This window comes from Gallus gallus, chromosome 1 (assembly GCF_016699485.2).
Source record: "Gallus gallus isolate bGalGal1 chromosome 1, bGalGal1.mat.broiler.GRCg7b, whole genome shotgun sequence".
NCBI lineage: Eukaryota > Metazoa > Chordata > Aves > Galliformes > Phasianidae > Gallus > Gallus gallus.
In genome coordinates, this window is record NC_052532.1 from 115,249,056 (window position 1) to 115,262,589 (window position 13,534).

Below are 13,534 nucleotides of genomic sequence, written 5' to 3' on the forward strand. Positions count from 1 at the left end.
ATATTGTCTGGTCTGTTGTCACAAGCCTGGTGAAGGGCATGAGGCAAAAAGATGGTAAAAAGGCATATAACATATTTGTTCATATTGAGTGACAAATTATTTATTTAATTATTTAATCCTAGTTCCTCCTTACCCACAAGAAGTTTAATCACAATTTCTCAGTAAAAAAATAACTTAAATGATAACTTTCTCTTTGTGATGTTTATTTTGGTAGATGTGCGGTATTAGTATCACAGTATGGATACTGAACTGTAAATAAGCTGTCATAAAACAAAAAACAAGCAAACAAAATCCTTTTGATGTTTAAAAAAAATCTATGAAACTGAAGTATCATAAAGTTTTATAATTAAATAATTATTTTTAATGCGGCTTACATTGTTTGATGTAGGTCTATTCTTGGACAGAATAGCTTTTCGTCAGTTTTGTTGTTTGCTCCTGACAAAATAAAGTTACTGTCAGCTGTCTAAGCCAAGAATAAGGCACAGTCAGGGGTTTTACAAAAGCAAATCAAATTTCTGCGCAGAATCATTGTGATGAATGTATTGTTCAAGTTCACTTTGTTAGCTGAGGTAAAATACTGTGATTGAATCAACAGCTATACGTTGCTGTATTTCAACTGTGTGTGTTACAAGGATATTCACAAAGAATCATCCTGCTCCACAGAAAGTGCAGACATCTTTAGCATCCAGAGTTATTACCTGTTGGCTCTTGAGATGTAAATGTGTCTCCTAGGTGCACATGCACAGCTGTGTAGAATTTGCACAGTCTGACTCTTAAATGTCATTAAACTGAGCATCATCATGCATCTTGTTAACAATCTAACCTTGAGGCATACATTGATCATCTTTCTTCAGGAAAAATTCCTTTTGGCTCCCTGAGTGATGTGTATAATTAAATGTATTGCAGAAGACAGATTGAGAGAAGAAGAGAGAGTGGAGTAACAGTGAAAGCAAATTGAAATGTACCAAAGTCCCTAAGTACAAGAATGGCAGCCCCCAGAACATAATACACCTTTTTAGCTATGTGTGGCAAGTTTGGAAGTAGGATCAGCTCCAGGAACTCCTTTGCTGTAGGTGGTTTTTCTGAACTTTGGTTGAAGTTTGGGAAGGCGAAGTCACAGAACTGTGTGGGAAAGTACAGGAAAAAAAAAAAAAGTGAGAGAAAGGAGAAATATAATGGCAATGAATAATAAAGCCACCAAATGAAAATACAAAGGAAGAACAGTATCAAGAAGGAAAAAAGGGGAAAAATGATGGAAATGTAGTTTAGGGAGACAGAACAAGAATATGTAACACCTTTTTTGTTTGTTTTTCTGAAATAGTGTGACTTCTCATTTTAGGTAAATCTGTTCATGAATCCTTAACGAATAAGAATTCATAGAATCATAGAATGGTTTGGGTTGGAAGGGACCTTTAAGATCATCTTGTTCTAATCCTCTGCTATAGGCAGGGACACCTCCCTCTAGACCAGGTTGCTCAAAGCCCTATCTAGCCTGCCTTGAATGCTTCCAGGGAGGGGGCATTCACAACCTTTCTGGGCAACCTGTTCAGTAAAGAATTTCCTTCTAATATCTAATCTAAATCTACCCTCTTTCGGTTTAAAGACATTTTCCTTTGTCCTGTCACTACGTGCTCTTATAAAAAGTTCCTCCCTAGCTTTCCTGTAGGCCCCCTTCAGGTACAGGAAGGCTGCTATAAGAGCAGCCTTCCCAGAGCCTTCTTGTCTTCAGGCTGAAGAGTCCCAACTCTCTCAGCCTGTTCTTACAGGGGAGGTGCTCCAGCCCTCTGATCATCTTTGTTGCCCTCCTTTGGACCCACACCAACAGCCCCATCTCCTTCTTGTGTTGGAGGCCCCAGAACTGGATGCAGTACTTAAGGTGGGTTCTCATAAGAACAGAATACAGGGGCAGAATCATTCCCTCAATCTGTTCATCATGCTTCTCTTGATGCAACCCAGGATACAGTTGAGTCTCTGAGCTGCAATTGAACGTTGCTAGCTCATGCTGAGTCATTCATCAGCTAATGCTCCCAAATCCTTCTCCTCAGAGTTGCTCTTGAACCATTCCCTGCTCAAACTATATATATGCTTGGGATTGTCCCAACCCAGGTGCAGACCCTTGCACTTGGCCTTGTTGAAATTCATGAGGTTGACATGTGCCCACCTCTCAAGCCTGTCCAGGTCCTTCTGAAAATTGATTAAAGAGAACATCATGTGAATGTCTAGGCAGTTTTAAATTATATTTAATTAGTTGAGATTATTATAAAATAATTGGTATGAGAGTTTGAAGTTCCTAAATATACCGCTTTTATAACCTTAGTTCAGTGAGATATCATTCTTCGCTTAGTTATGCTTGGGAATCAAAAGAACAGAAAAATGCATGTGATGGGTATGTATGGTATTATCTGTTGAATGTATGAAACATTTTGAAAACAAATACATGCAAGTGTCTGCAATCCACTCAAACTTGTGATTATCTGTGTACTAATATGATGATGTTGAGTCTCTTCTGAGTTGTTTTATTTCTAATACTGTATAAACATCTCATTTTTTAATTAGGTTAGTTTGCTCACTGAGTTCATAAAGTGATTAGAAACTGTATAATTGCAAGTATAAGTATTTCAGGTAGCCTTCTCAGTAAGCTCTGAATCCAAAGGGCAGTGTGCCCTTTCATTTTGCCATTTCTGTGTGCAAGAGTGAAATGTCAAATGAAACTACATGAAGCAGGTTCAGTGTCAATATTCCTTCTGTAGCACCATATAGTATACAGCCCTAAGAAGCAAGCCCTTACAGATCCCAGCAGCTTGTCCTTGTGCAAGTATGCATCAAAGTTAAAGAGGGAGCAGGGTGCTGTACTTGCTGGCAAGTTTTAGCTTCTGAATATAAGTTGTGAAAAGCCTGTCTTCTGGTTCATAGGTTTGGGATGACTGTGGGAAAATATGACTTTAAGGAAAACAGTTAAAAACACTTTTATCTGCTTTATATATATGTGTGTCTGAATGGATTGTGTTAATGCTTTGTGTGGCACCCAATATCATGAGTAACCTGCCTCTATTTTTTAGGCTAGGAATTCTAGACAAACTTTGTCAGCATATATTTTACTTTAATCATATGGAGAGTGCCAAATGCACAAGGCACTGTGGAAAAAAAAAGTCTCAAATTGATCTGAAGTCCAGATCATAGAATCATTTAGGATGAAAAGGTCTTCCAAGATAATCAAGCTCAACCATCAGCCTGACTTACCAAATCTCATCACTGTACTGTATTAGTAAGCACCACATCCACACATCTCCTCTTAAACACCTCCAGGGATGGTGACTGCACCACTTCCCGGGGCAGCCTGTTCCATCCTTGGGTCCCTCTCTCTGTGAAGAAATTCTTAATTATTCCTAATGATCTAAACCTCACCTGGTGCAATTTTAGACTGACACAATTCAGGTAGGAGCATTTCCACATACTTTAGTGGAAGATCCCTCTTCATTCCATGCACAAGGTTCCTATTTTGTTACTAGAGATCCTACATTTAAAAAGCATCCCTGCCATGGAGTTAGCCTTTTCTTTTGTCATGGTTTTATGATTTTTGGTTATCGGTATTCCACGTCGTAACTTCATGTAGTGCATTGAGAGTTGAAGAGTTAGTGCTCCAGTTCTGGGTGCCTGTCCCAGAAGAGAAGAACTACATCTCCCAGAGGACTGTTCGTTGCTCTGTTACCATTTCCACTCAGAAGGAGAGAGAAGACTGTTCACATATCATGAGACATCCCCTTTTTTTTCTCTTCTTCTTGTCCTCAGCATTAGTGTAAGGCCTAAAATTTTTGGACACTCTCATTTTATTTGATTTATTAGCTTCAATTCTAATTACATTGTATTATATTGTAGTAGAGTGTGTTATCTTGCATTCTAATATCTTATTTAGTAAATTAGTTTGTTTCTTCTCAAATTGTTGCTACTGTTTTGTTTTTAGGCTCATCTCCCCACCCTTTCCCCGTTCCTCTTTCCTGGGGCGTGGGTCCGTGGGTCCCCACACCCTGCTAGTCACAGTACCGGCCCGAACCAGCCTGTAAAATGTTGATATCTTTCTTCTTTTTTTATAGAAATACCAGAATAGTTATATATATTTTTCCGTATACACTGGAGGAGGGAAAGAACTTGGTTTGAAATACTGTGAATTTGTACAAAAAACATCTCAGTAACAGCATTTAAAGAGACTTTTAATTCACATTTCACTTCATAATAGCATACTAACTGATGTTTTTTTTTTTCTATAATATAGAAAATTTTGGCAAATATAACATCTAATTTCTACTAATATTAATTTAAAAAACTTTGGAATTCAGGAATTAGAATTTCCTGTCCCTGTTCTCCTTGCTGTGATTACTGTTCCAAATGAACAGTCTTGATGTATGTGTGCAGGAGTCTTGTTGAGTCATTTTTTCTGTAAGTGGTGGGGACCTTATATTCATACAGGTGCATATGAGAGAACAATTGCTTCAGGTGCTTTGCTGGAAATAAGCTACTTACTGTGGTATATTTCTCCTAATTCCATGCCTCTTGTTGCTATGATTTACCTACAAAATCTGTAATGCTGAAATCAATATGAAATACTGTGCATGCATATGAAAACTGCATATTCATTTTAAGCTGAGTGTTACTGAAACCAAGGTGTGTACTGGAAAGGCAACTTTTCAGCCTCATGACACAGAATATTTGCTTTTAGGTGAACTTCCTGACCATTACCACTATTTATTTCTAATAATTAGTTGTGTCTGGAAAAAAAACATCCCAAGGTTGAACCAGGTATTATTTTAACATGCATCAGGTAAGATAAGAAAACTTCATATCTCAAAGGAAGAGTCTTCTACAGGTCTCTTCTGGGTCTTAGAATTACACAATGACAGAATAGTAGGGTTGAAAGAGACCTCTGGAGATTATCAAGTCCAGCCCTGCTTCTGAGAGGGTATCTTGTCAATTCTTATAATATATCTACAAGCTGGGAGTCAAGCAGATGGGGCCAGGTTCTATTCAGGGGTATCCAGAGAGAGGACAAAGGGCAATGAGCACAGGCTGGAACACAGGAAGTTCCATACAAACACAAGGAGGAACTTCTTTACTGTGAGGGTGACAGAGCACTGGAACTGGCTGTGCAGAGAGGCGGTAGACTCACTTCTCCAAAGAGATGCAGAAGTCACCCACACGCTTTCCTTTGTAACTTGCTGAAGTATTGTCTTAAATCTTCCTGTGTTCCAAGGTGTGCTGGGAGATTTGGACCCAGGAGGGTACCAGGTGACTGGAACATTACAGCTTGCTGGGATCCAGAGGAAATGATTTCCTCACTTTGGGAGTTCTAACTTTCTCATCCTATTGCAACATAATAAATCAGTATGCGGGATACAGTAGTATTATGCTCATTACTCTGCTACTCTTTTATTCTGAAACTGTGAGCCATGAAGTGTTTAGAGGGGGGGAAAAAAAAAGAAGAATGGCTTTAGTGAAGGGTGCCAAAGAAAGCAGTAATTTTTCATCGGGCTCTCATTTGTAGCAACCTAAAAAAATAACGTGCAGGAAAACCAAAGAGAATTTGTAATAAGAGTAAGCTTAGTGTAGACAGTGTAGATCTCAACCTCAAATGTGACTCCTGCCTAGAGCTGTAAGTATGTGCTGCAGTGGCTTATTAACATTGACCATTTTGTCCCAAGTTGTGCTGTGTTGATGCATATTTAAAATCTGTGCAAAAGTTGGGATAGGGCATACAATTGACTTTCTGCAGTCTAATGAATTAGTAATTGTCAGCTGCGGTGTGGTCATGTTATAAAAAGTTCAGTTCAAGTATGATTGAATTTTTGAACTTTCTCTCATAGTGTCATACCTGAAGATCTAATGGACAAGATAAATACAGAAATAAAGATGTATGCACAGCCATTGTGTTCATCTTTTATGTTCCTGCAAATCTGTGTTCTACCAAGCTTAACTATTTCATATCTAATGTTTATATGCAGTTTTACTTTCTCTTTAATTTATATTACACTTGTAGAAAGATAAAACAAGCATATAATATAATGAAGTTCCAGAGTATTATATGCTAAAATACATGGTTTCTTCTGGAATTAAAAAAAAAAAAAAAAAGAAAAAGTAGTTTCAGCATTGAACTTGAAAGCTCTTTTATATAGACATTACTCAAATACTCTTTATTTGAGATTGTTTGGTCTGTAAATCTATAAATATGAGTCCCAGAGTGTTTCAGCTTATTTTAGCAGTAAACTGTTGAAAATGATTTTACACTTCTTTGCTTGGACACTGTGAGGAGTTACATGGTAAAAATTACTCACTTTCTACTGATGACTAAGAATGGGAAATGATTGATTTTCTTATTTATGTATACATACTTTATTGAACAGGCACACTGTGCTCAACGCTTAAGCTATAGATTCAGAATAGTGGGGTTTTTTTTGTTTGTTTGTTTTTAAAATGAAATGAACTGTACGGTAGACTTCTAATGATAAAAGATACAATTAGCAAAACTTGGAAAATAGTCTGTCTTGGTTGTCTTTTGGTAGTTCTTAAATTTGTTCTGTAAATAGAAGCTGCATAAGTAATAGACTTCCTTAGGAGTATAGTTCCCACTCAAAAAGTGGATAAAGGTTTGTCAAGTTTCTTGCAATCAGAGACAAATGTGTTTTGTAATGGAATCTGGAAATGCACTTGAAACGTTTTCTTATTTGCTGATTTGTATTGATTTCTTCACAATGGTTCATTGGCTATTAAAACAAAAACAAAAACAAAAACCAAACAGCAGAAAAGAGTGTATACCTTCAGGGGTGTAGCAGCAAATTTGTTCACAAGTCTTTATTACAAAATGATCTGCAGAATATTACTGCTATGATCTTTATCAGACAAGAATATAGACAAAGGCGAACAAAAACTAACATCAACAACAACAAAACAACCTGAAAGATGCTTGTTTAACCAAAAAAAAAAAAAAAAACCTTAAAAGATACCTTTTTGTCTATTTGGCTTTGGATTTTTCTATTTGGAATTCAGGGGAGAGTAAATACTTTCACCTCTTTCCATCTGGCCAGTATGTGATGAAGCATTTTCTTTCATGCTTGACATTTTTATGAATACGTGTATGTGTTGGTTACTTTGCAGGAGCTTCAGGATGGCATTGGGCGACAGCAAACTGTTGTCAAAACACTGAATGTAACTGGCGAAGAAATTATTGAGCAGTCATCAGCAGCAGATGCTAACGTGCTGAAGGAGCAACTGGGAAATCTGAATACCCGGTGGCAGGAGATCTGCAGACAGCTGGTAGAGAAAAGAAAGAGGTAGGTTAGAAGAAAGCAAAAATATTTTAAAACTATTTCGGCTATATTAGATTTGTTTTCAACTCTCTCTTAGCATTTGGAGTTTCTATATTCATAATAAATTATCAGTAATTACATTTCATATCCATTACTGTTTAATTCTTCTTTTCTGCCCGTTCCTGTCCATGGCTACCACTCCTGTCCATACTCCACATTTTTGTATTTTTACTCCTAATGCTTAAAACCAATAAAAAAGCATACGTTATTTCTTGATTAAAAGTAGAACAGATTGGAGCTCCGTTTCCACAATTTACAGTTGATTTAGCATCCCTCTATTTGATAGTATATCATTAAAATGTATATCTATAGTACTAATAATACTTTAGCTAATTGATACTGTTAATCCTACTTTAATTCACTTCTCATCGTTGGTGCCATTAACATCTGCATTTCATTCAGGTTGGATAAAAAGAATAGATTGCTTGATTTAATGTTATTTATAATCACTTCCAGATTAATTTGATTTCCTCTTGCAGTCAGAGGAGCGTTCGAGTTACAGATAATGAAAATATGGTTTGATTTGTTTAAAAAGAGTGTTTCCAAATGAAAAAAAATGTTGCTGCTCATGTTAGATTTTGTAATGTTTTCTTTATGTAACTGGTATGCCTAAATAGACTTGATATTCTCCTTTAAAATAGCAAACATTTCTTCAAGCAAGGTTTTCAAAACACAGCTTACTCGTTATTGAAGTACGCCAATGAGTGCTGGAGATTTTCTGGGAGAACTAACTAGTAGTGTGCAGCAGTTCAGTTTCTTCTGATGTGTCATGTGCCTTTATGTGTGTGTGGTTTAGAGCAAAAGCTGTGAAAATTCTCACTAGAGTGGTCAGGCAGAGTGGCGAAAGGTGATTGTTGAGTTTAACTAAGATTCAACTTCTGCTTTGAGGAGATGCAGCAAATAAGCTACAGCTGTCAGAAGTTGTCCTGCTACTTTAAATGTTTATTTCTGCTGTATCTCCAGGTGTGATGATAATACCGCTTGTTACACATGGGAGTACTTGGTCTTTCTTTATTGCTCTAAAAACTGTTCTTTTGTACAATTGAAACCCATCTGCGTTTTCAAGCTTTACCTTGTTAAGTAAGTGCTAACACTTACAAAACCATAACATATCATTTTAATAGCCCTGTAAGCTACTACGGTAACATCAAAGCAAAGGATTGGTGGTTGAGCTTTGTCTGAGAATACAAAATCTGTCCCACTTTTGGTAAATGCAGGTACTGTGCTCACCCTCATTTATCATCAGGAATGTGTTTCTCAGTGCTGTTTTGGCTCAAGGCTGTGCTAACAGTCTGTGGAGTTTTTTGGCACATCTTACATTTTAGTGAAGCCTAGGATCTGTTACATGGAAACAATACAGTTATGTTCCCTTGATGAGAGATCTTAAATAATCACCCGTTCACACTCATCCTTTCTTCCTTTTGCTCTATTTGGTTTGTGGTTGTTTAGTTTTCCTCTGGAAAGGCAATTTGTGTGATGTATTGAGCATTGTGGTTGCAGAGACTTAGGTTAGTATACATATTGCCAGGTAATGAATACAGATGATGTTGTCCTGACATAAGTGCTTTTGATCTACTGTAGTGAGACTTGTGTACATCACAACGGAGGATTTCGCATTTCTGTTCAGTGCCTTGTCTACTTGGCTGTGACAGAGCCAGGGACGTGCTTTCTGCTCCATGATGGTAGAAGATCCTACCCTTAGTCTAGCAGCTACTTCAAACAAGATCCCAGCTTTTTCATAGAATCATAGAGTCCCTAAGGTTGGAAAAGACCCACAGTATAACCCAGTCCAACCGTTCGCTCATCACCAATGGTTCTCGCTAAACTATGTCCCTCAACACGACATCCAAATGTTCCTTGAACAACTCCAGTGTCGATGACTCCACCACCTCTCTGGGCAGCCCATTCCAGTGCCTGACCACCCTTTCAGAGAAGTAGTATTTCCTAACATCCAGCCTGAACCTTCCCTGGTGCAGCTTGAAGCCTCTGGTCACATGAGAGAAGAGGCCGACCTCCAGCTCACTACAACCTCCCTTCAGGTAGTTATAGAGAGCAGTAAGGTCTCCACTGAGCCTCCTCTTCTCTAGACTGAACAATCCCAGCTTTTTTTTTTTTTTTTTTAATGGCTTTTTTAGCCATTTTCTTCTTTCCCTCTTCTTTTCAGTTTTGTAATATCTTTCAAAGGAAAGACACTTAGGTGACAGAAACATATGATGTGCCCTAGCTAGATTTTAATTATTGATTATCCTGGGCACGAAGGGACGGAAGATGCACCTACATCATGGTCTTCATATTGCCTTGATGTCATGGAATCAGAATTGTTTGAGTTGGAAGGGACCCTTAAAGATCACTTAGTTTAACTCCCCTGCAATGAGCCTGAACATCTACAGCTAGATTAGGTCCCTCAAAGCCTCATCCAGCCTGATCTCAATTGTCTCCAGGGACAGGGCATCCACTACATCTCTGGGCACCCTGTTCCAGTGCCTCACCACCCTTATTGTAAAAAACTTCTTCCCTATATCCAGTCTAAATCTCCTCTCTTTCAGTTTGAAATCATTTCCCCTTGTCCTATCACATCAGACCCTGCTAAAGAGTCTGTACCCTTCTTTCTTGTAGCTCCCCTTTACATACTGAAAGGCTGCTATAAAATCTTCCTGGGGCCTTCTCTTCTCCAGTTTGAAATGAATCCCATGAATCCCATGTCATGGGATTTGTATCTCTTTTGTGCTTTGACATCTTCCAGTTGTTCCTTAATTGTTCCAATTTGATTTGGGGTACATTCAGGTTCTCTCTCAGGATCTGAATCCAATTTTGCCTTTGCTTTGTTCTTAATGAAAAGCATAGGGTAACAAGAAGGGTCAAATGAGGTGACCTCTGGTTGTTTCTTTTGCGTGTCATCACTTATCACTCACTCAGACTTGGTACCACCGCCTGTGTTTGTGTCGGTATATGTTTATACATTGTATGTTTACACAGATATCATTCCTTTGACACCCACCATGTTGAATAGATACCATTCAACTAGTTTGACTGCCACCAGTAGCTGCTGTAAAATGATACTCAGTCATATTAAAAGGCATATAATTTGCCTAATATCTGATATATTATAACTTGGCTTTGAAGAGAAGCCACACCTAGTATCTGAAAATTAACTTTGATATCTCTTTCACTGTAATCAGTACCAAAGAATGTATGTCTTAATGTTGTATATCTTGCTGCATATTGTTTCCATAGTTATCCAAGAGATCACTACTAGTGATCCAACTACTCATCCAACCTGACCTCAAATGCCTCCAGGGACGGGGCACCCACAGCTCTTCTGGACAACCTGTTCCAGTGCCTCACTGCCTTCTGAGTAAAGAGTCTCCTCCTCAAATCTAATCCAAATCTCTCCTATTTTAGTTCAGAACCATTCCCTTTGTTCTATCATTATCCACCCATGTAAAAAGTTGGTTCCTCTCTTGTTTATAAGCACTCTTTAAGGTCAGAAGGCTGAGTGAGGTCAGAGGTACTCTTGTCTTCTGATCATCTTCATGACCCTCCTCTGTACCCACTCCAGCAGTTCTGCATCTTTCTTGTACTGGGAGCCCCAGGCCTGAGTGCAGTACTCCAGATGGGGTCTTACATAGGTGGCATAGATGGGGACAAACACCACCCTGTCCCTGCTGGCCTCCTCTCTTTTGATGCAGCCCAGGATATTGTTGGCCTTCTGGTCTGCGAGAACACACTGCTGGCTCATGTCCAGCTCTTCATCCTTCTTGGCAGGTCTGTTCTCAATGAGTTCTTCTCCCAGTGTGTGCACATATTTTTGATTGCCCTGATCAAGGCATGGTATTTTGCACTTGACCTTGTTGAATCTCAGTGGATTCATGTGGGCTCACTTCTCAGGCTTGTTTAGATCCCTTTGGTTGGCATCCCTTCTTTCTCTTGTCAACTGGACAACTTAGCTTAGTATCAAACCAACTCAGAACAATTTGAGGAACATGTTCTGTTCTTCAGTAGAAACAAGCAGGTGCATTTTTAAATATTTTATTTTAGTTTTCTCATTTTTTAAGTTTTAACAGGTCAAATGTTGATCCCTGGCTAAACACAGATTTAAGACTGACACTGAATCTCTTTGCTTTGTTACTGAAAATCAAGAGGTTATATTTGAGTTATGTTTGTGTAGCATGCTATCATCCAGTTGCATTTATCAAAGAGTTTCAAAGCTGTAGAAGTTTGAATTCAGTGTTTAATATTTCTGTATCTTGCAGTCTAATCCACCCATCTATGAATTAGAGGAGAACATAATTTTATCACATCTAGTCATTTTATCTTGCTGAAAACTTCAAAATAGACCAAGCAGTCGAATAAAGTGAAATGTGATTGAAAGCTTGATGCACTATTAGTTAGGAAATTGGAAAGTTAATTGAGTTTCTGTCAGCATTTTGCTGCAAGCAGCAGGTTTTGGAGGAGTCTGAGTTCATGCTCTGGAACCATGCTTGAGAAAAACAAAGATTTTAGGAGATAGGGAAGTTGCAGTATTCTCTTGAACAGTTGCTACTACTAACCGTAGACAAGAGAGGATGAGAAAAGAATCTGTTGCTGCTTCTTTATATCCAGCAATAATTTTGACGACAAAAGTTTGCAAACTGCACCATCAGAAGCTCTCTTGGTCTTCTGTTTCCTGTCAGGTAAGGCTGTGTGCATTGGGCATTATTATTCTGTGTCCACTGAGTCATGCTAATGGGACACTTAAGTTTTGGATGGCTTGAGGAGGCAGTGCCTTGCTTTAAAGCACTTGAGGGCTTTCAAGAGCTGAGTGGTGGCTGCAGTGGTGCTATGCCTTTGCACCTGCTATGTATGAACTCCATGTGGTGAAGATTCATAAATGTTTTTTGTGTTAATTTTTGAAAACAGACACTCAGGAGTTTCCTTAGCTGTTTCAGGATTAGCCTTTTTTTAAACATGATCAGGTATTTAAAAAAAAAATTGGATTCTCTTGAATGGAAGATGATTTTTCATTGTTTTAGCTGCAAGTGATTTGCACTTTTAATGAGTTTGAACCTGCAAGACTGGCTATTCAGATCTTAGTTCAAGTGAGTTTGAAGAAATTACTGAAACAATGACAATACAAAGGCTATTTACCAAAATCATAGAATCATACAAATACCTTCAAGTACTTCTCTGGATATAAAACCTCAAGCTTTCTGTTCTAAATCAAATAGTTGTTATAAAGTAAATATACATTTAAATATTTATTATACCTTACATTCATTAAATTGTTCTTATTTTTTGCTACTGCATGCTAGCTGCCATGGGTTGGTTTTCTTCACCATAACACTCAATATATGGATGCCTGTGATTAGTTTCTTATTGCGGTTTAAAAGCTGCTTTAGGGATGAACAGATTTCATGACAGTTAAATCAATAAATATATATTTTCTTTCCAACCTAAAATTGGTTACATATTGAATTTTCTGATTTTTCTTTTTTTGACTGTTTAGTTTTCTTACAGTAATTCAATAGAAAAACATCACTATGGTATGAATTTACATTCTGTTTACATGTAGTGTTGTAGCTGAGCTTGCTGCTGGTTAATATTTACATTTGGCTTTCCTGAAGTTTCGGTGATATTTTTCATTTCATTTCAATTACTTTATTTAAAGGTCCTTACCCAGGTGAAGTATATTTGCATATTCCCTGGAGAAAGAAAGAAAATTTATTCTTTCTTTGTAAATATTTTCACTGAACTGTCAGCTTACTATTTTAGTGGCTTCTTAAATTCTCAGTAAAAACTGCTAAGTGGACTAATCCCTTATCTTAGAAATAACTGCAAATACAAATTCAACAGCTGAATATTTAGAAAAGAACATCAAAACATTATTTGTAAGACCATTATGTTTGTAAAAGACCATCAAGATCATTTAGTCCAACCATAAAATGCAAGTCACAAGCAAGTGCAAATCCATGTTACTCCCATGATTATGTATTTTCTGTGTCTAGCTGATACCTCCCAAATGCGTCCAACATCACATGGATGTAGCTACAAACCATATCTATCTAGTGTATTTCTCAAACTATTTGGGTTGCTATGGTATTTGTATCACATTATTGACTATGGAAAAAATACATGAGCTGCAGCATGCATCTTATATAGCCTCTAGAAACGGTAATTGAAAAATTCAGGCTTTCTTGAAA

General features: G+C 37.7%; 1 protein-coding gene across 30 annotated transcripts in view; it reads left to right on the top strand.

Moving 5' to 3' along the window:
- DMD (dystrophin) overlaps positions 1-13,534 on the top strand; it is a 1,163,614-nt gene that overhangs the window by 755,358 nt on the left and 394,722 nt on the right. For all 30 annotated transcript variants that reach the window (XR_006934806.1, XR_006934864.1, XR_006934881.1 and 27 more), the window contains one exon: positions 7,144-7,319. Coding sequence is in view for 26 of the 30 variants with exons in the window: in XM_046919009.1 (XP_046774965.1) it covers positions 7,144-7,319 (176 nt within the window). In the remaining 4 variants the exon portion in view is untranslated. The remainder of the gene's footprint in view (positions 1-7,143; positions 7,320-13,534) is intronic.